Source organism: Anomaloglossus baeobatrachus, chromosome 7, assembly GCF_048569485.1.
Source record: "Anomaloglossus baeobatrachus isolate aAnoBae1 chromosome 7, aAnoBae1.hap1, whole genome shotgun sequence".
Classification (NCBI taxonomy): domain Eukaryota; kingdom Metazoa; phylum Chordata; class Amphibia; order Anura; family Aromobatidae; genus Anomaloglossus; species Anomaloglossus baeobatrachus.
Window position 1 is genome coordinate 236368359 of NC_134359.1, and position 23876 is coordinate 236392234.

General features: G+C 43.0%; 1 protein-coding gene across 2 annotated transcripts in view; it reads left to right on the plus strand.

Annotated features, from left to right (window-relative positions):
- The window catches only part of MYH11 (myosin heavy chain 11), a 153404-nt gene that overhangs the window by 42388 nt on the left and 87140 nt on the right, over positions 1-23876 (plus strand). For both annotated transcript variants that reach the window (XM_075317961.1, XM_075317963.1), the window contains exon 4: positions 12671-12698. In XM_075317961.1, the coding sequence (XP_075174076.1) occupies positions 12671-12698 (28 nt within the window). The remainder of the gene's footprint in view (positions 1-12670; positions 12699-23876) is intronic.

The following is a 23876-nucleotide window of genomic DNA, read 5'->3' on the forward strand; positions in this document are numbered from 1 at the left end:
CGTACCGGATGCACGAACGTGTGACAGAGGCCTTACAAATTATTTGTCCATGTGTATGTACCCATAGTCCAAAGTATAATCAAAGGGGTTTACTGAGCCAAGAAGAAAAAAAAGTAATGTTTTCTTTTTGGTCCACAAATCCCTTTAAAGGGAATCTGTTAGCAGCTTTTTGCTATCTCATCTGAGAGCAGCGTGATGTAGGCAAAGAGACCCTGAATTTAACAATGTATCACTTAGATTACTGTGTACAGCCATTTTGACACAGTGAAAGATTTTAGATTTTGCATGTAGCAGTGCTGGAAGAGCTACCCTCCCCCCCTCTGTCCACACCAGACATTCAGTGTATATTTCCATAGACATAAGCTGCTAATCACAGAAGGGGGCGGAATTGGACTACAGCTCACATGCTGCTGAGACCCATTAATGATGAAGATAAGAGGCTTAAACTAACATGCAGGGATGAGTTTTCTGCTTTAACTATTGCAGCATGCTGTCTTCAGATTACATTGCAGAAACCTTCTGACAGAGTCCCTTTAAATAATACCAGTATCAGTGGCTGTAATTACATTTATCATAGAGCCAATGCTCGAGCTGTGGATACGTGATAAAAATTTGCATAGCCGCTCTTTGATCAGTATTACAGCCTGTTTTTATCCATTTATGGTAAAGCTGCCAAGAGCCTACATCGCTGTGATAAACGTCAGATTCTGCTTGAGATTAGGAAGAAGTTGCTGTTTTCACAGCCCTGAGAATCGTTAGATAAGAGATAACAACTAAGCATCATCCTGCAAATTTAAGGCATGAATCATTGTAAATGAAATAGGGAGGAAGCTCCAGAATCTCTGCTCTGACTTTCTAGGGATAGCATGATTGATTTCTAAATGTCAGATCAAGAGCGGAGATAAAACTGCAAAATGTACAAATGTACTAATCCTTATATGCTGAGTTAAAGCGGTGTTTGTGAAATGTATCACCAGATATTAACCAGAGGATGGGTACTAAATATCTGATCGCTGGGGGCCTCACAATTGGGGCCTACATCGATTACCAGAACAGAGATCCTGATCCACTCTTTAGTGCATGACCTCTGGGAGAAAGAGTTGTGGGTGCGGATACCATCACATACTCCAACAAGTTGTATTGTAAATGTGTATTCATGCTTAAAGAGAATCTGACGGCAGATTTTTGCTACCTCATCTGAGAGCAGCATGATGTAGGCAAAGAGATCCTGAATCCAACTAGGTATCACTTAGATTATTGGGTGCAGCTGTTCTGACACAATCAGAACTTTTAGAATTGGCTATGTAGCAGAGCTGAGAGAGCTATGGCCGCCCACACCAAGCTCTCAATAGAGATTGTACATTGACAGTGAGAAGTCAATCAGAGGAGGGGGCATGCCAGACTGCTGTGCAGTGACTTTGTAGTCAGAGCAATGAGAAGTCCTGCTGCTTAAACAAACATAGCAAATAAACAACAAATTGGATTATAACAAGACAGGCATCCCTGAATTCTCTGTGTTAACCCTTGCAGCATGCTGTCTTCAGCTTACATAGCAAAAACCTGCTGACATATTCTCTTTAAAAGCCCTGTAGTAGGGGTGAACATAATGCATTAAGTGTGGTTTTCAAAGCATTCATTTGCCTGAGATTTCTGACCATCTTTCCATTAAAATCAGTGCTCAGTGATACCTCGTTCTACCGAGGGATGAGTAACCTATTTGTGGGACCGGCATCTAACAAACAGTTATGGCCTATCCAGAGGATTTACTGTAATCTTATGAGATGCCAATGCCCCTTACTTTAATCTTCATACATGTCTAAATATGCAAATTAAATGTAATATTTGGGATTCAAACCATATTTCTTTTCTTGAAGGGTGACTACCATGTAGTTCCAGTCTAATCTAAATGAAATTGGATACTAAGGGGGATGTATAATGAGAAATGTTTATGAAGATTAAAAATAAGACACAAGAGAACAACTGAGGTCTCTGATCAGGGGGAGAGATATCATTGGTGCAGTCACCCCGGGGCCCAAAAAGTAAGGGGGCCCATTCCCACCTCCAAAGTAGCAAGAGGCTTCTGTCATAGGAGAACATTTGGACTCCAAAGGGCCCATATGCTGTTTTTGGGGCCCTTTTCTGTCTGTGTCCGCCACTGTCTCTGTAGTTAACAGATAATTAATTACTTTTGCATATCATGATTTCCATTCTAACCATGACTTCATCTGTCCTTATACTGGGGATATTAAGGCTAAAGCTGCCCATTCATGGAAGTTAAAAGTCAGCAAAAATGACTTATTTTGGCCATTTCTAGCCACCATCGTTCTCACTGGCTGATGGTATACTCCTATGTTTTGTTCTTTTTTTAACAAAAAGATATGAACCCTAAAAAAGCCATGGACAAATCACACAAATATTTTGGTTGCTGAGTTGCTTAACGTTATGAGCCCAAACATAATGCAGCCTTCAGGCTCCCTAATGTCGGCTGAATCCGTCAATATCGATATAGGGGTTAAGGTATATGGGGGAGACAGCCAACTTATGGTTTGGGAAGATGTCGGATATTGGATTGCTGATTGCAGTGTTCTGCCGGAGATAACCCACACACCAATGTAGGAGATGATAGTTTGCTATTAGAGGAGCCAGGACTGATTGGCAGAATGATCTCTCCTGTGTATGGGAGCGTTGGCTGGGATGGCTGTCGGCCAATACATTGTTCAGCCAACAGCCTTCTTATGTGTATGGCCAACCTTAGCTGTCACAGCGTGGACTTGGGGAGGGTCTTTCGTGAGCCAAAACACACAACGAGAGGGGTAACACCATGACAAACAAGGGGTTCACTGGGAACACTTTGATAATTGAGGGCCCTAGGACTAGTAAGAGGGAGATGGATACCTTCTCCACTTACCTGCCACTGTACCCTGCACTCCTAGCCAGTCCCTATAGAGGTTCCTCACCTGTTGCTGAGCAAGAACCTGAAGCCCTGAGTGAACCTATAATAGTCCTGGCTAATGAGCGGGCAGGTAAGGCACGCTAGCCCCACTGCTGCACTAAAACAACACACCAGGGAAGGAAGACAGACAGGGGGAAACACAACAACAAACTGCTGTAGCCAGCACCAAAACTGCAGCCACACCAGCAATTTCAGGAGAGGGTTTCAGCAGCTCCTCCTACCTTCAACACCAGCATCCAAATGGCAAAGAGAATAACCAGCACCCTCTGCAGGTTGCAGAGGGTATATAAAGGGACTGGGAGTGGTCACAACTGGAAACACCTGACCAGGAGTCTGAAGCTGCGGGAAAGCAAACTGATATTAACCTTACGACTGCCAAAGGAAAGGAAACCAATTTAATATTGAGAGTCTAGCATGGAAATAACTCTCAAGCCCTGAATCTGTCACTAGTCTCATAATGCAGAGACAGCCGTGACATTGGCCTTATCTTCCTACTTCACCTGTCCAACTATATAGCTCTAGACAACAGCTTGGTGCCGACTGATACGTAGGATCTTACCATGTACCCAATATAATGGCGCTTTTAGATCTCACCACTGTTTATATGCCAGTATTGCAGCAGCTATAAACATCAGATTAGCACAAAGGGCTGTGGAATGGGAGAATAGAATGGAGATTAGTATTTCTAACATTACAATCATGTTAAAAATGCAATAGAAAAGGTGGATTGATCAACCCCCAATTACGGTATGTGGCAAAGAGGAGATTGGGTGCCTATTCCAGTCTGACCACAGGCATCAGGCGTGCAGTTGTGTGGCACTGCGTGAGCTTGGCATATGGAGTAAATGCCAATCTTCTATATTGTCATTGAGTGTAATTGTAACATAAGGGATCATTCTGGAGGAGAGAAACAAAGCTTCTTATAAATACTGAGAACACCACTGGCATTCACAACATTTTTCTTTACAGTCCTACGTGTACAACTCCGAGGCAGGACTCCACATTACAGTAACATTGCACATATATGGAGCGCTGGCCTCCAGCCCATAATCTTGGATATGCTACACAGGCACCTGGGGATCCTAAAACTGCTTGTTAAAATGTGACCAGATTATGGAAGAATATTCCTGACACTATGCAGACCCAGTATAATATTTCTATAGAGTACTGTATTACTATCTACAGTACAGACCAAAAGTTTGGACACACCTCATCTCTAAAACTACTATTAAGAGACTTTCTGCAGCAGGCCTTCATGGTAAAATAGCTGCTAGGACACCACTGCTAAGGACAGGCAACAAGCAGAAGAGACTTGTTTGGGCTAAAGAACACAAGGAATGGACATTAGACCAGTGGAAATCTGTGCTTTGGTCTGAGGAGTCCAAATTTGAGATCTTTGGATCCAACCACCGTGTCTTTGTAGAAAAGGTGAACGGATGGACTCTACATGGCTGGTTCCCACCGTGAAGCATGGAGGAGGAGGTTGACGGTGTGGGGGTGCTTTGCTGGTGATTTATTCAAAATTGAATGCATAATAAATCAGCATGCCTACCACAGCATCTTGCAGCGGCATGCTATTCCATCTGGTTTGCGTTTAGTTGGACCATAATTTATTTCTCAACAGGACAATGACCCCAAACACACCTCCAGGCTGTGTAAGGGCTATTTGACTAAGAAGCAGAGTTAGGGGATGTTACGCCAGATGACCTGGCCTCCACAGTCACCAAACCTGAACCCAATCGAGATGGTTTGGGGTGAGCTGGACCGCAGAGTGAAGGCAAAAGGGCCAACAAGTGCTAAGCATCTCTGGGAACTCCTTCAAGACTGTTGGAAAACCATTTCCGGTGACTACCTCTTGAAGCTCATCAAGAGAATGCCAAGATTGTGCAAAGTAGTAATCAAAGCAAAAGGTGGCTACTTTGAAGAATCTAGAATATAAGACATATTTCCAGTTGTTTCCCATTTTTTTAAGTATTTCATTCCACATGTGTTAATTCATAGTTTTGATGTCTTCAATGTGAATCTACAATTTTTAGAGTCATGAAAATAAAGAAAACTCTTTGAATGAGAAGCTGTGTCCAAACCTTTGGTCTGTACTGTATATTTCTACTTACAGTAGATACAGAAAAGATGGAATAGATAGGTAAAAAATAGTAATATACTGTTATACTGTCTGTATAGACATTTAAGGGGTTCAGTTGTTAAAACTTTTTTGTTTTTTATTGTGATTTTGATCCACCGTCCGTACCATCAACCATCAAGCTCGACTGCCCTATTGCAGATGCTTCATTACCCTCTTCTCTAACACCTCTCTAACTTCCATTCAACCATCATTCCCTATTCCCTTAAATGAACACACAACACCCCTTTTTGGATAAATTGGCCAGATCGGCCCTTTTATTAACAAACATAACATAAATAATAAAGAACTATTTACACACAAGGAAGGTTCTTGGAGCCCCAAACACCTGACAGGCAACCAAATATTATTTAACAACCATCCAGCGTTTTGCCCCCACAGGCTCTGGGGCACCTCGCTGCTGGAAAACCTTATTTCATAAGGGGGACTTACACGCTGCGACATCGCTAGCGATGTCGCTAGCATTTGCACCCGCTCCCGTCGGTTGTGTGTCACGGTCAAATCGCTGCCCGTGGCGCACAGCATCGCTAGGACCTGTCACACTACTTACCTTCCTAGCAACTTCGCTGTGGCCGTCGAACCGCCTCCTTTCTAGGGGGGCGGTTCGTACGGCGTCACAGCGACGTCACACGGCAGCCGTCCAATAGAAGCGGAGGGGCGGAGAGCAGCCGAAAGAAAGTGACGCCCACCTCATTGCCGGAGGACGCAGGTAAGGTGTTGTTCCTCGTTTCTGGGGTGTCACACGTAGCGATGTGTGCTGCCTCAGGAACGATGAACAACCTGCGTCCTGCAACGATATTTGGGATTAGAATGACGTGTCAACGATCAACGATTAGGTGAGTATTTTTGATCGTTAGCGGTCCTTCGTACGTTTCACACGCAACGATGCCGCTAACGAGGCCGGATGTACGTCACGAATTCCGTGACCCCAATGACATCTCGTTAGCGATGTTGTTGCGTGTAAAGCCCCCTTAACACCGACTCTCAGGGAACCGCATTCTGGAGAGCCCCAAAGTCTGCCATGCAATTACCAGTCCAAAATAAGCGGGGGAGGTTGTCACCATCCACCCGATGTACAACCCCCCCACCCTAACTTTTCCACCAACTCCAAGAACCCCACTCACCACCGCTTGCCAAAAGGACCAAATCAAAACAATTCTAGAAACCACAACCCTTACTATTCCCCCAAGAGATTAACCATAGGGGCGGGACCTTCTCTGCCAACGTGTCGTTATAGTGGCCTACCTCCTCCCCTGAACCTATACATATATATATTCCTACCTCTTCTAACCAGCGCCTGAATGTTCTAACCCACCTCTTTAAACTATTGACCCCACAAAAGCCTGCTCTGCTCCCTGCAGCTACATGTTAATCCTACGTTTCCCTGCAAAGGAGAGTCATGGGTCATTACGCCCATGGCTCTACTTTGGCTCCATTCTGCTTTTATTTGAAACATTTTCTTTATTTATCAGTGGTCCAATGAGTCCAGGAACTGGTGGTAGCAGTGGCTTCATTGACTGGTAAAGCACTCAGGAGTTCTGAATACAAAGCCAAAACTGAACAGATCCAACACTGGGGAACACTAATGATGAATGCATCTTTGGCTCCATACTCTTAGTATCACGGGGTTGCCCTTTGAATCACTATTTGTCTTCATGTCAACGAGCCAGGTTCTCCCTGTAATTTTTTACTATCCATGAAAACACAGGCATAACTTTAGGCCCAAATGCAAATATTGGAACAGTGCCTCCACCTACAATATACCTTATATATTACTTGTGGGGGGTATATACGGTATGTGTGTAAGTGGTCAGGGAGTTCTGCAAGTAACTATTCCCCAGGCTGAAAATGAGCATTTGTGTATAGGCTCCCACTATCTGATCATGACCCTACCAGTAGCAAAATCCCAACAGACAATTTGACTCGGATGCAAAGAATTAAAAATGCATTATCACTAGGGATGATCGAATACTTCGATTATTTGGCTTCGCGAATATTTTTCGAATACCTCGCCGCTATTCGACTATTTGATGTGCAATGTAAGTCTATGGGAAGCCCGAATAGTTCTGAATAGTTGTTATTCGGGTTGCCCATAGACTTACATTGCGCATCGAATATTCGCGAATAGTCGAATAGCGGCGAGGTATTCGGAAAATATTCGCGAAGCCGGATAATCGAAGTATTCGATCATCCCTAATTATCACTCAATATAATATTTTCTGTTAATTTTTGGGGGGCATTTTCTTCAGTAGGAGGACGCAATATAAAAATAACAATTAGTGGAATGGCAATAAAACTACATCTATCACTTTCAAGAATCTGTCCTGTTCTGCATTACATAGACAACACATTAATTTAAAGAGGATATTTCACAATTTTTTACATGGATAATTGTCCCCATCATGATAAAGTGGTTAAAAATTTTTTTACTTCTCATGTCCATTGCTGAGATATTATCTTGCAAACTTTATATGCTAATGTCCCCTTTAACCAAGAGGACAGTAGCAGAGATTCTTCTCTGGGGGCGGTTACTTTTCCCCCTGCATGACTTTGCCCAATCATAAGCAGGAAGTGATATAGAGGGGGAAAATCAAACATCCCAGATAAGCTTATAACAGGCTTTCTGTGTGTATAGCAACATTATCATTATGTGCCAAGTTTAATATTTAAAAAAAGTTGAATCTGTCACCAGGTGTTTGCCACCTAATCTGAGAGCGTCATAATGTACAGGCAGAAACCCTAATTCAGTGATATGTAATTTACTAGGCTGTTTTCTGAAGTTTTAATAAAATCACAGTTGTTTCAGGAAGGGATTATCATTAGGGGACTATTAAACCGGCTGCCAGGTAGTCCAGCATATTCATAAGCTCTGTATAACCACACTCACACTATTGATTCGCACCTTTCTGCTTATGCTCAGTGTACACAAAATTCTGCCAATCAGTGGTGCGCGCAGGGTTATACAAGGCTCAGCATTCAAAGAACAAATAGATCCGCATCAGATAAGGAATTTTTATCAAAACTGCAGCCAAATGAGTGATACATCATTGTAATGAGGGTGTCTGCCCCTACATTATACTGCTCTCAGATGGGGTAGCAAAAACCTGGTGACAGATTTCCTTTAAATGGGCACTATGTTTAATACTTAATTTCCCCTGTGATGGCACTGAAGGGAAATGAAGAGAGAAGATTTTACCACACCTTACAGCTAGTGATGAGTGAGCACTACCATGCTCGGGTGCTCAGTACTCGTAACTAGTGATGAGTGGGCACTACCATGCTCGGGTGCTTGGTACTCGTAACTAGTGATGGGCGAGCACTACCATGCTCGGGTGCTCAGTACTCGTAACTAGTGATGAGCGAGTACTACCATGCTCGGGTGCTCGGTACTCGTAACTAGTGATGAGCTGGCACTACCATGCTTGGGTGCTCAGTACTCGTAACTAGTGATGAGTGAGCACTACCATACTCGGGTGCTCAGTACTCGTAACTAATGATGAATGGGCACTACCATGCTCGGTTGCTCGGTACCCATAACTAGTGATGAGCGATCACTACCATGCTCGGGTGCTCAGTACTCGTAACTAGTGATGAGTGGGCACTACCATGCTTGGGTGCTCAGTACTCATAACTAGTGATGAGTGGGCACTACCATGCTCGGGTGCTTGGTACTCGTAACTAGTGATGAGCGAGCACTACCATGCTTGGGTGCTCAGTACTCGTAACTAGTGATGGGCGAGCACTACCATGCTCGGGTGCTCAGTACTCATAACTAGTGATGAGCGAGTACTACCATGCTCGGGTGCTCGGTACTCGTAACTAGTGATGAGCGAGCACTACCATGCTTGGGTGCTCAGTACTCGTAACTAGTGATGAGTGAGCACTACCATACTCGGGTGCTCAGTGCTCGTAACTAATGATGAATGGGCACTACCATGCTCGGGTGCTCGGTATTCATAACTAGTGATGAGCGATCACTACCATGCTTGGGTGCTCAGTACTCGTAACTAGTGATGAGCGACCACTACCATACTCGGGTGCTCAGTACTCGTAACTAGTGATGAATGGGCACTACCATGCTCGGGTGCTCGGTACCTATAACTAGTGATGAGCAAGCACTACCATGCTCGGGTGCTCAGTACTCGTAACTAGTGATGAGCGAGCACTACCATGCTTGGGTGCTCAGTACTCGTAACTAGTGATGAGTGAGCACTACCATACTCGGGTGCTCAGTACTCGTAACTAATGATGAATGGGCACTACCATGCTCGGGTGCTCGGTATTCATAACTAGTGATGAGCGATCACTACCATGCTCGGGTGCTCAGTACTCGTAACTAGTGATGAGCGACCACTACCATACTCGGGTGCTCAGTACTCGTAACTAGTGATGAATGGGCACTACCATGCTCGGGTGCTCGGTACTCGTAACTAGTGATGAGCGATCACTACCATGCTCGGGTGCTCAGTACTCGTAACTAGTGATGAGTGAGCACTACCATGCTCAGGTGCTCGTTACTCACAACGACGAGCAGTTGGATGCTTGGATGGGCGCAACTCAAGTACCTAAGTATAATGGAAGCCAATGGAGAACGCAAGCATTTTTCCAGAATATTTCCCTGAAAAATGTTTGAGTCCCCCATTGACTTCATTTATACTTGGGTACTTGAGTCGCGCCCCTCTGAGCACCCAACTGCTCTAAACGAGTACCGAGCACCCGAGCATGGTAGTGCTCCTCATCACTAGTTATAGCTGATTGCTGTATCTTTCAGCCCTGGACATCCTGTAATATGCTGATCACTGGCTGATCCTTCTAAGAAAAAGGAATTGTATAAAGTGAACAGCCCCTTTCCCTTAGTTTTCGATGTCTTTGTACCTTGTCCAAAAAGAAGAAAGCAAAGATCTCCTCTCTTGGGATTTGTTCGTTCTCTGAAAAATATCAGTTACAAACCACAATGGATCTGTGTTGTGCTAACACGGCCAAGATTATCTGGAACTCATATAGAAAATAAATTAATGGCTCTGCAATTCATCTACAAGCCGAAGTATACATGATATCTTACTCCACAAATATATGAGAATTTCTCACCACATCTGTCATATCCAAAAACAACCACCACAATTTTTTATTATAAATCATCTGGAACTTTTCCATGTAAAAAATATTATCTCCGACAGTAAGAAAGTCATCCTCAGAAACACTGCAACATGGTGAGAAAACAATGCAGGATAAAAATAGAAAGAAGAACACAAAAACTAGTCCCCCATGGAGAACGAAAATTTCCATCCGGTTTGGACATCTCTCAAAATATGGACCCCAGCAGCCCAAGATTTGTTCTTCAGAGTTTTTAAAGGAGTATTCCCATCTTAGAATTTGGTGGCATGATTGCTTGGATATGTCATCAACTCAACGGAGGTGGCAACAACTCTGAGAACCCCCGATCAAACCAAAGAATAAAAGGGGACACAGCAATGGGGTAAAACTGTGTCCCATTGAACGTTTTCCCTTTACTGTGGAGCTCTCGACCACCTGGAAGCCAACCCAATCCACCATCACTGTTGTGCCCTGACCATCCAGGAGTGCCGCTGTGCAGGACTCAACCGTGAATATTATAAAACTATATTATAAAGCTTTAGCCCAGTTGTGTCTCTTCATTTTCAGGATCGGTAGAGTTCCCAGAATATGGACAGCTACTTTTATTATAGTGATAGTATGCTAGTTGTCACGCCGGGAACAAGAGGACTCCCAGCGAGCAACACAACATTAAAGGGAAAACCAAGGAAGCAATTCAACAGAAGACCCTGGCGCTAGGGAGAGGGGATCAGGATCAACTCCTAAGAATAACTTAAGACTAATCCCTGCACCCCCCAACTTCCCTAGACGGGTCCTTACCCCAAGTGCCGTCATGTGCCCAGGCCCTTGATGGCCCTGATCTCACCCTGATTAGTGAAGGCCCACAAGATGCTAGTCTCGCCACAGCAATAACACAACATGAGGAAGGTAAGACAAACAAATGTGCGGATAGACACAACAAATAACATTCCACAACTTCTCCAGCAGGAAACTTTGCAGCTCCAACAGAAATGAACACTTAAGCTTCTCCACAGACAGGCTCCTTCAAAGGGGACAGTATATTATGAACTATAGCCGGCATAGGAAGAAGTAGATATTTATAGCAGAAGAGAGAGGCTGTAGCTTAGGTTACAATTACCTGTTAGATCACTGCAGGATAGAAAGGAACCATAATCCCTTCAGCACCCGGAGGAATTAAATAAGCTCAAACTCAGGGTAAACAAAGAGTGGGCTCTGAAGAGGATCTGCGATCAACTAAACGCTGTGATCTTCTGATCCCAGATCCCACTGAGATCACATCCGGCTGTGACACACTTGTGATACTAATATATCCAAGTGATATGCCGACACTTTATAAGGAGGGACTACCCCATTAATATCTTTTCTGTGGGACAAGTATTCAATTTTAAAACAGTCTACATAAAAGTAGTGAAAACCAAAAGAGCTGCCATGTTAGGAGCCACATGTGTTATCCATATTACTAGAGCTATAGTCATACATTTAGGATTTGATAAGGCATTAAGCATGGAAATCATTCCTAAGGACTTACTGTATAAATTCATCAACTTTCCAAATAAAATGCAAATATATTGATTATTTCCTACATTATTCATGTGCAGTTGAATAAATGTGTGCATAATATTGATGTATCATACTCATGACCTGCATGAATTGCATGTGCCGAAATGATGGGTACTCTATTAAATGGCACATCCAAGACAGAAACCTGAGTGTCCGTCTCAGACATCTGAGACAAGTTCCATATGTTGAAGACAAATCCACTAAATTAACGTTTTAATGACAAAGTTTAGCAATAATATGGTGGTGATTGATATGGAGGTAACTACAGCTGCTGGAAGTGTGATTTCTACTATTAATGGCTAAATGGAGCTTTTCTTTTTGTGGGTCAAAATAAGGAGTCAACTGTTGTATGATCATATTAGTGAGGCTTCAGACTCCACTCATCGAGCCTGACTGACAGCTGCAGCTTGTACTGAGCAGTGTGAGATCTCAGCAGCAGCAGGGAGGAGGGACACTGAGGAGCTGGGAATCAGACTAGTTTTTGAAAACATCTCTGTTGTTTCTTTGTACATGGGTTTTAAAGTAAATTCTCCAGTCTCATCAGGTCTTCTGAATTTGTGCAGTCTCTATTTTGAAATCTGGTGAGAGATCCGCTTTAAACCCTTTTGAGAAATGGAAGGAGACTATAAGAACTGTATTTCTAGGAAGAAAATTGAATGATCTGTATATACAACAGCTCATTACAGCTTAAACCAGCAGCTGATTTTCCTAAAATTGAAGCAAATACCACAATATAACGTCAGAATGTGAACATCCCCTGAAAGACACTAGACGGTTGTAACTGGTAGTGCATAAAACCTTTTATTTTGTGTGTATAGAAATTGCACAGCACTTTATATCAGATTCCCATATAGAGCTTGTTATAAGCATAAAATGGAAAAGTGTATCTTATTATTATTATAATTTTTCTTTTTTTTTTTCAGATCGTGAAGATCAGTCCATTCTGTGCACGTAAGTACAAATTATTATCACATGATCTACATTTTATATGCACTGCCGGATCTATAGAACTGTGCAAAAGTTTGAATTTGGTTTAGATTTCTCCTTTATCCTTTTAATAAGCAATTTAAGTGATAAAAAAGAACACAGCATTTTTTTCTGCCCCTGCCTAAAAATTTTGCGCAGTATTGTAATTTTCACATATAAGCCTTTCTGTTGTTTAATATCACATTTTTCACTTATGGCATGTTCTTCATACATTAGAAGCCATGTCCTTATATATTTTGTACTGGTGAGCTGTTCTTTAGATAAGTTATTTATTATTTATTCAGTCTACTCTGGGTCCCTGATAATTAATATTGTTTGGTACATGTCTATGACTTGGTATAAATGAACCCTAAATGCATGAAATGAATCATGCGTACTCTAGGTGCAAACCACCTTTTTTTCTTATCTGAGAAAATCAGTACTATTCTGCTGATCAGACTCTGATCAGAGTGTGATCAGAGTGCGATAAATGTGCTATCTGATTAGAGTGTGATCAGATCCAACTATGAGCCAAGTGTGATCAGAGTGTGATCAGATCCAACTGTGAGCCAAGTGTGATCAGAGTGTGATCAGATCCAAGTGTGATCGAACTGTGATCAAAGTGTGATCTGATCAGAGTGTGATCAGAGTGCGACAAATGTGCTATCTGATTAGAGTGTGATCTGATCAGAGTGTTATCAGATCAGATCCAACTGTGATCCAAGTGTAATCAGAGTGTGATCAGATCAGAGTGTGATCCAAGTGTGATCAGATTGAAGTTTGATCGAACTGTGATCAAAGCGTGATCTGACCAGAGTTTAATCCAAGTGTGATCAGATCCAAGTGTGATCAGATCCAAGTGTGATCAGAGTGTGATCTGATCAGAGTGTTAGCAGATCAAAGTGTGATCTGTATTTGATCAGATCTGAGTGTCATCAGATCAAAGTGTGATCAGATTGGAGGGCTATCAGAGAGTGATCAGAGTGTGATCACAGTTTGATCAAAGTGTGGTCAGAGTGAAATAAAATCAGAGTGCGATCAGCATGTGATCAGATTTTCTTAGATGTGGAGAAGATAGGAAAAAAATCTCCATCTTCTCCATTCTGTCAGTCTGTAGAACTTAGAGTGTGATCTGATCAGAGTGTGAACTTCTCAGAGTGTGATCAGATCAAAATGTGATCAGAGTGTGATCATATCCGAGTGTGAGCCGACTGTGATCAGAGTGTGATCTAATTAGTGTGATCAGATCCAACTATGATCAGATCAGAGTGTGATCATAGTGTGATCAGACTGCACTCAGATGTCATTGATGTTGATGTCTGTGGACCCATCTGATTTCCAGAGGCAACTCAAACATACTGCAAACATTTTCCTCTTGCAGACTTTTCCAAGGATAAAATCGGACTTGTGCATGGCCACATAGGATAACTTTGGTCCTAGTCTGATCCAATGTTTTGTTGAATAGAATAGCACTCGGACCACAAATACGGTCGTCTGCACCAAGCCATATACTGTACTGTATACTTTTCTCACAGTGGATTCTTATATATGTCTATTCTAGTTTAATGTTACAGCAAATGGGCAAGTTTCTATGAGTCTAATATTAGGTCAGTTCCATGACATTTGTAAATTATATATATATATATATATATATATATATATATATATATATATATATATATATATATATATATATATATATATATATATATATATATATATATATATATATATATATATATATTCATATTCCCACTGGAGTAGAAATTTCCATCTGTTTTGTTTTTTACATCCTTATAGTATCCCTTTGTATACATCATCAGTAAATACCATTTCCAAGGCTAAATACAGTTTCATTTGTTAGGAATTGCAATGTGTCTGTTATAAGTTTGATCTGTATGGGATCTGATTTTTTGGGGGTCACCCATAGATTTGAATAGTTGAGTCTCATCCAAAATACAGATGAAGATAGTGGAAAAAACTGTCATCTGATCAGCCCTATTGGATTACCTTGCTTCTTCGGCTTTCTGATTTTAACAAGGACTACACGCTCATCTGAAAGAGTCTTAAGGCGCCGGTCCGACCCTCTTACACAGTAAAGGGGGAAATAAATTGGTCATGTTTTTTGGGAGGAAGAAGGTGGCAAACTTTTGTTTTACTGCCCCTCTCTATTCCCCCATATATATTAAGTTGAGCATTCTACAACATACGTCAATGGAATATAAAGTGTCATAACAGTGAATTGAATAGTGAATACCTTTTGTCTGGCAGACCTTATGGGAATGTTTTGTATTAGCCTATAGGATCCTATAGGTCCACAGTACACATACCGCCTACTACTGTGGTATGTATGGAACTATGTACTTAAAGGGGTTAGATGGAACTTGATAGACTGTCTTTAATTTATATGATATCATCTAGGTCTATCTTTCATTCTCCCACTATTTAGCTATTTAAAGGGACCATAGTGGTCCGGCACCCATCGCATTTCACTTGTTGCTTTCCAGGTATTGCTCTGCACATTTAATAGCAGTGTTGCCTTGTTTTACAACTTATTCACACTCCCCTAAGGCTAGGTTCACAGTAGCATTTGGCATTCTTTCTTCTATTTGATTGACAGTGATGTCTGAACAGACAAATCCATCCATTCTATTATTGACGGTGTGTCCTAAACAAATAATCATTTTAACCTCATTAAAGATGACCTTTCACTTGATTTTTTAGCTTGAAGGGAATCTGTCATCAGGTTTTCGCTATATAATGTAAGACCAGACTAATGTAAGAGCAGAGACACTGATTTTAGGTATTTGTCACTTATTAAGATGTGTTCTGTAGATTCAGTACAATGTTTTATCGGCAGGAGATTATCAGTACTGTACTAGTTCTCACGGGCAGGCAAGCTAGAATAATCTGTGTAAACCCACCCCCACTACTGATTGGCAGCTTGCTCAGAATGTACAGGAAATTGTCAATCAGTGGTGTGGGTGGGGTCATGCATAGATGAGCATTCTGGCCACTCCTACATCTACAGCAAAGAACACAGGGATTCTATCACAACTGTAGCAAGCAGCCCAGTAAGTGACACATCAATGAAATCAGGGTCTCTGCTCCTACATTATGCAGCTCTCAGATTACATAGCAAAAAGGTGCTGAAAGATTCACTTTAAACTTTGTATCCCCTTACATTTCTGATGTTCAACTGATTCTGGAACTGGTTTCCTTTTCTGTTTGTGCCCCTCCATTCCAAACTTATACCAACTGGACATATACCACAGAATTTCTCTATTTAATCTAAGTCTATGAGAGCCCCATTCTGACTCTCATAGACTTGTATTGAAAGCTTGTGACGTAACTTCTGACTTCTGGGCAGTCAGAAGTTACAGTCACAAGAAGGCGCCGTGGGAAATGAGCAACATCGGCAAAAGGACCTTAGATTCAAAGCACCACTCCGGCGCTTAAAAACTTCCACCTCTGGAGTGGTGCTTTAATGAATTAAACCAAAATAGTTACATTTTGGACTTGCTGTGGACTTTTCTCCATCATGTCAATAAGATTTGGTAACACATCATTTACTTACATTCTCCTCTACTTTCTTACTCTGAAGACTGGCAAAGGTTTGCCATGGCCGTACTTTGTTCCCGTTCTTGACTTCATCTGAATACCCAAAAGGAGTGACATAGACATGTACCTGATGGAGCCATTGACTTCAATAAGGCAAACGGAGTCCAGAAAATGAAGCTTTGTACTGTGTTTGGCCTCCTTTCCACCTTTTTAGTCAGTCACAATAGTCTAGTGGAAATGATTGGAACCCAGACTTAGGGGTACTTTGCACGTTGCGACATCGCTACTGCAATCTCGAAAGTGACGCACATCTGGCACCAGTAACGACGTCGCAACGTGTAAAGCCTAGAAGCACCGATAAACGATCGCAAAAGCGTCGAAAATTGGTGATCTGTGTAGTGTCGGTCATTTCCATAATTTAGCTGCAGCGACAGGAACGATATAAAAACAAAAAAACAAAAAAGTGAGCCGGAGTATGAGATGGTATACATGGAACTTGTGAGACCATGTTCACACTGGCCATGAGACAAAGAGAAACCAAGGAAAAAATTGTGAAAACATACCCTGCTGTAACTAAATAAAAGCATAGTGCATATAAACATAGGGTACTTAGTAAACACTGTTTTTGATCAAAAAAAGCATAAAGCTATCCCACCAAACGTCAAGGTGTACCCAGTTGGGATAGTACCTACACTCTCTAATATTAAAACCTTACCATGGGTCTAAAATAGGCCTCAATGTGGCTAAGGGCTGAGAGCGACCGGGTCCCAACAGGACACACACAGTCAGGGGGATTCACAAAATGAAATGTCCAGCTCGCTGAGAAGGGGGCCACTCCCTGTTTGTACTGAATACAAAAAAACTACATAAAAACAAAAAAGTGAGCCGGAGTATGAGATGGTATACATGGAACTTGTGAGACCATGTTCACACTGGCCATGAGACAAAGAGAAACCAAGGAAAAAATTGTGAAAACATACCCTGCTGTAACTAAATAAAAGCATAGTGCATATAAACATAGGGTACTTAGTAAACACTGTTTTTGATCAAAAAAAGCATAAAGCTATCCCACCAAACGTCAAGGTGTACCCAGTTGGGATAGTACCTACACTCTCTAATATTAAAACCTTACCATGGGTCTAAAATAGGCCTCAATGTGGCTAAGGGCTGAGAGCGACCAGGTCCCAACAGGACACACACAGTCAGGGGGATTCACAAAATGAAATGTCCAGCTCGCTGAGAAGGGGGCCACTCCCTGTTTGTACTGAATACAAAAAAACTACATAAAAACAAAAAAGTGAGCCGGAGTATGAGATGGTATACATGGAACTTGTGAGACCATGTTCACACTGGCCATGAGACAAAGAGAAACCAAGGAAAAAATTGTGAAAACATACCCTGCTGTAACTAAATAAAAGCATAGTGCATATAAACATAGGGTACTTAGTAAACACTGTTTTTGATCAAAAAAAGCATAAAGCTATCCCACCAAACGTCAAGGTGTACCCAGTTGGGATAGTACCTACACTCTCTAATATTAAAACCTTACCATGGGTCTAAAATAGGCCTCAATGTGGCTAAGGGCTGAGAGCGACCGGGTCCCAACAGGACACACACAGTCAGGGGGATTCACAAAATGAAATGTCCAGCTCGCTGAGAAGGGGGCCACTCCCTGTTTGTACTGAATACAAAAAAACTACATAAAAACAAAAAAGTGAGCCGGAGTATGAGATGGTATACATGGAACTTGTGAGACCATGTTCACACTGGCCATGAGACAAAGAGAAACCAAGGAAAAAATTGTGAAAACATACCCTGCTGTAACTAAATAAAAGCATAGTGCATATAAACATAGGGTACTTAGTAAACACTGTTTTTGATCAAAAAAAGCATAAAGCTATCCCACCAAACGTCAAGGTGTACCCAGTTGGGATAGTACCTACACTCTCTAATATTAAAACCTTACCATGGGTCTAAAATAGGCCTCAATGTGGCTAAGGGCTGAGAGCGACCGGGTCCCAACAGGACACACACAGTCAGGGGGATTCACAAAATGAAATGTCCAGCTCGCTGAGAAGGGGGCCACTCCCTGTTTGTACTGAATACAAAAAAACTACATAAAAACAAAAAAGTGAGCCGGAGTATGAGATGGTATACATGGAACTTGTGAGACCATGTTCACACTGGCCATGAGACAAAGAGAAACCAAGGAAAAAATTGTGAAAACATACCCTGCTGTAACTAAATAAAAGCATAGTGCATATAAACATAGGGTACTTAGTAAACACTGTTTTTGATCAAAAAAAGCATAAAGCTATCCCACCAAACGTCAAGGTGTACCCAGTTGGGATAGTACCTACACTCTCTAATATTAAAACCTTACCATGGGTCTAAAATAGGCCTCAATGTGGCTAAGGGCTGAGAGCGACCGGGTCCCAACAGGACACACACAGTCAGGGGGATTCACAAAATGAAATGTCCAGCTCGCTGAGAAGGGGGCCACTCCCTGTTTGTACTGAATACAAAAAAACTACATAAAAACAAAAAAGTGAGCCGGAGTATGAGATGGTATACATGGAACTTGTGAGACCATGTTCACACTGGCCATGAGACAAAGAGAAACCAAGGAAAAAATTGTGAAAACATACCCTGCTGTAACTAAATAAAAGCATAGTGCATATAAACATAGGGTACTTAGTAAACACTGTTTTTGATCAAAAAAAGCATAAAGCTATCCCACCAAACGTCAAGGTGTACCCAGTTGGGATAGTACCTACACTCTCTAATATTAAAACCTTACCATGGGTCTAAAATAGGCCTCAATGTGGCTAAGGGCTGAGAGCGACCGGGTCCCAACAGGACACACACAGTCAGGGGGATTCACAAAATGAAATGTCCAGCTCGCTGAGAAGGGGGCCACTCCCTGTTTGTACTGAATACAAAAAAACTACATAAAAACAAAAAAGTGAGCCGGAGTATGAGATGGTATACGTGGAACTTGTGAGACCATGTTCACACTGGCCATGAGACAAAGAGAAACCAAGGAAAAAATTGTGAAAACATACCCTGCTGTAACTAAATAAAAGCATAGTGCATATAAACATAGGGTACTTAGTAAACACTGTTTTTGATCAAAAAAAGCATAAAGCTATCCCACCAAACGTCAAGGTGTACCCAGTTGGGATAGTACCTACACTCTCTAATATTAAAACCTTACCATGGGTCTAAAATAGGCCTCAATGTGGCTAAGGGCTGAGAGCGACCGGGTCCCAACAGGACACACACAGTCAGGGGGATTCACAAAATGAAATGTCCAGCTCGCTGAGAAGGGGGCCACTCCCTGTTTGTACTGAATACAAAAAAAACTACATAAAAACAAAAAAGTGAGCCGGAGTATGAGATGGTATACATGGAACTTGTGAGACCATGTTCACACTGGCCATGAGACAAAGAGAAACCAAGGAAAAAATTGTGAAAACATACCCTGCTGTAACTAAATAAAAGCATAGTGCATATAAACATAGGGTACTTAGTAAACACTGTTTTTGATCAAAAGCACTATGCTTTTATTTAGTTACAGCAGGGTATGTTTTCACAATTTTTTCCTTGGTTTCTCTTAGCGACAGGAACGATGTTGTTCCTCGTTCCGGCGGCAGCACACATCACTGTGTATGAAGCCGCAGGAGCGAGGAACATCTCCTTACCTGCCTCCACCGGCTATGCGGAAGGAAGGAGGTGGGCAGGATGTTTACGTCCCGCTCATCTCCGCCCCTCCGCTTCTATTGGACGCCTACCGTGTAACGTCGCTGTGACGCCAAACGACCCACCCACTTAGGAAGGAGGCGGGTTGCCGGCCAGAGCAACGTCGCAGGGCAGGTAAGTGCGTGTGAAGCTGCCGTAGAGATAATGTTCGCTACGGCAGCTATCACAAGATATCGCATCTGCGACGGGGGAGGGAGCTATCGCGCTCGGCATCGCTACAATCGGCTAGCGATGTCGCAACGTGCAAAGTACCCCTTAGAGTCAATGTGGCCCTGATTCGGCAGTATAGATCAGATAGTTATCGGCTGAGGTTATTTTGGCCATCTTCACCATACATGTTTATGTCTGTGTGGGAGCAGGGAATAAGCTAGTGCCATAGCTAGTGCCTTATATCCTCTGAGAATTAAAGATTGGCCATCCTAAAATTTAGCATGATTGACCCTTTTTGTCCCTACGTCTGCTCGATTGAAGGCAACCATGGATATCAAGCTAAGCGCACACTATGTTTGTACACTTAGTTGACGCTATATGTTGGGAGTTTAAACCAGCGCATACTTTATGCTGGGTTTAGATGCATTGTGCTGCCAAAAGATTGCTTTGTGCCGTAGTGCTGTGCACGTGAATGTAACCCTTAACGTACCACGACCGCAAAGAGCAAGTCATAAAAAATCCAAATAGTTCTGACCTCTCTGTGTCTGACTTGCTTGTCATGGTCATGGTACCTCAACTGACGCAATGCAACACCGTTCACATGCGGTGAACGATCTTTGGCCATTCAACCTCCTTTGCGGCTACAGGTGCCGTTTAGCCTCAGTTTTGATGTTCCCAGAAAGAGGATAGAGTGTGCCCTTTTGGCATCCATCATACTATTTATATACTTGTTTTGGAAAGTACATAGTGATGAACACCAAGAAAAACATTGACTTGCATATCTGCTGTAACGTGTTGATTAGTTTCATCTGACGCACCCACATGGGGAATACAGGTGAATCTTAACAGTGTGAACATTACACACTGTCACCAGTCTGCAGTTACATAGAGTGACTTTTATTTTCAGGCCTTGTGTTCTCCATGATGAAGTAATAGTGCGAGAGCTTTTCTGCTTTATGTAATTCATCTGTTATTCTGATAAATGCCCTTGAATTGATATTTTATGGGAAATGCCAGTATTTCTTGTATGGATAGGTCAGGAGAGCAGACTGGTGAAGTAAACCGGGCATCATTAAGAAGTGATTCCCAATCTCCTTGTTCGGTTTGCTCATCCATCACACTCCGCACACATATACTGAGGACTGAGAGCATTGAGCGAGCGATGCCTGGGAGCCTGGTATGACAATTAGGAAGATATGAGGCCGTATATGGTCCGAGAGCCTGGAATTACTGAGAAATGCCAAAAGATAGGCACTTATAGCCTGGGAGAAAGGAAATGCACTATGACCACACTGTAACCTTTCCTCTGCAGAAACCACTCCATGCGCTCTGCTCCATCAAAGACTTCAGATTTCCAAAACACAAGCTGCAAGGTACAGCTATGGGGAAAGTCTGGAGCGTTCCCACAGGATTGTATCTTATCACACACAGGGATATATGGGGCAGGTCTGCTCCCCATTACATGTCCCACAAGGGCAGGCAACAGTCATTAGAAGCTGATAAATACTGGTCGTCAGTCTGTCTCCCCTCCAGGGTACCCCGCAGGTGGCATTATCGGGGCACCTTATCCATCCAGATGTTTTTGTAGCACATAAGACTTGCACCCTTTGAGTATGTGCTTACTGTCTGCACCATTTCTGCATCTCTTGGCAGGAAAAATGCAGCATAAGGTTATATTCACACGCTGCATCTTTTCTATGAGTGCATCTTGACTGCATCTTTTTCCTGTGATCCCAGAAAATGCAGCTTGTGGCCCAAAAAACGCATGATGTTTTGCCGCGACTTTCCCGCATTTTTGCCGCGTTTTTTGAAGGAGAAAAGTAATATAAAAATATGATAGGGTAAGAGAATAGATAGAGAATAGGTAGATTATAGGTAGATAGAAAATAGATAAATAATAGAAAGAACATATAGAATAAATAATAAGAAAGAACATATAGAATAAATAATAAGAAAGAACATATAGAATAGATAATAAGAAAGAACATATAGAATAGATAATAAGAAAGAACATATAGAATAGATAATAAGAAAGAACATATAGAATAGATAATAAGAAAGAACATATAGAATAGATAATAAGAAAGAACATAGAATAGATAATAAGAAAGAACATATAGAATAGATAATAAGAAAGAACATATAGAATAGATAATAAGAAAGAACAGAATAGTTTGATAGAGGGATAGCTAGCTTGACCAGCTGTTTTCTTAATTTTTTTTTTTTTTTTTAAATGATGTGGGGTCCCCCCTAGGTTTTATATCCAGCACAGGAACAGCAGCAAGTTGCAACCCTCAGTTGTCTGCTGTACCTTGGCTGGTTATGAAAAATAGAGGGGACCCCAGGCTTTTTTTTAATTTGTTGATTTATTTATAAAAAAAAATTCACGTGGGATCCCCCCATTATTTTTAAACCAGCCAAGGTACGGCAGACAACTGGGGGCTGATATTATTAGGGTGGGAAGGGCTATCATTACTTGGCCCTTTCCAGCCTAACAGTAGCAGCCCACAACCGCCCCAGAAGTAGCGCATCCATTAGATGTGAAAATTCTGGCTCTGGGCCCGGCTCTTCCCGTTGCCCTTGTGCGGTGGCAATCGTGGTAATTAGGGTAATGAGGGGTTAATAACAGCTCACAGCTGCTACAAAGCCCTAGCTTAGTGATGGTGTCGCGGGCGGAGGGGCCGCGCTCGCTACGCTCGGGTCCGCGGCTGCTGCTGCTGCTCGGTGGCTCGAGCGGTGGGCCGGACCCAGGGACTCGAGCAGCGCTCCTCGCCCACGAGTGAAAAGGGGGTGGTTTGTTTTGGGAGATAGTTCGTGACGCCACCCACGGGTCATGGTGATGATGGGCACCACCGCTGCTGGTGACGGGGATCCCGGGAGCGTTGGTAGGGAGCAGCTAGGATGTTGTCTCCTCCGTCGGTAGAGGTTGGTGATCCTGGGGCCCGGTTGTGGAACGTGGAGGCTGGATGGCTGGGGTGCAGGGGCAGTGCGGCTCGGTGCCGGATGGCACTGTGGTACTCACACAGACACAAATGCACAGAGTCTCTGGTAAACCAAACGGCTGGATGGACGGGTCCCGCAGCCGGCTGCAGTGTTTGGGCTCTCCCCGGACAGGGTGATGGTGGCTGTCTTTCCCTGCACCTTGTTAGAATGTTCTGACTCCTGTGGTTGCCCACCGGTAGTCCGCTTCCCGGCGTATAGGTACCGGAGGAGCCCGTTTTGCCCGCAGGCGCTGGCCCTTGGATCTCTAGCCTATGGCGGTGGCTGTGTATCCTCACGGTGTGGACTGTTGCCTTCTGTCGGGTCTTGGTTGTTAGGAAACCCCTGGGGTTCCGGTCACTTTCGGATTTGACCGTTGTCAGCGACTCCACGCCTAGTCGGGGTCCGATGGCCCTGCCTGTGTGCTTAGTTTCACTCCGCTCCCCGGTTCGGTACCGGCGGGCCAGCGCCCGACCCCGGTCCTACAGTTCCGCAGAGATCCACTAACTCCTGCAGACGGCTACCACCGTCTGCCAACCTTGCTGTTTGTGTCTGGGCCACTACCCAGACACCGACAGTTTCTGACCTCTCACTTTCATTGTCTACTCGAATCTGTCTCTTTTCCCGCCTCCAGACCTGTGAACTCCTCGGTGGGTGGGGCCAACCACCTGGCTCTGCCCCACCTGGTGTGGACATCAGACCCTGGAGGGA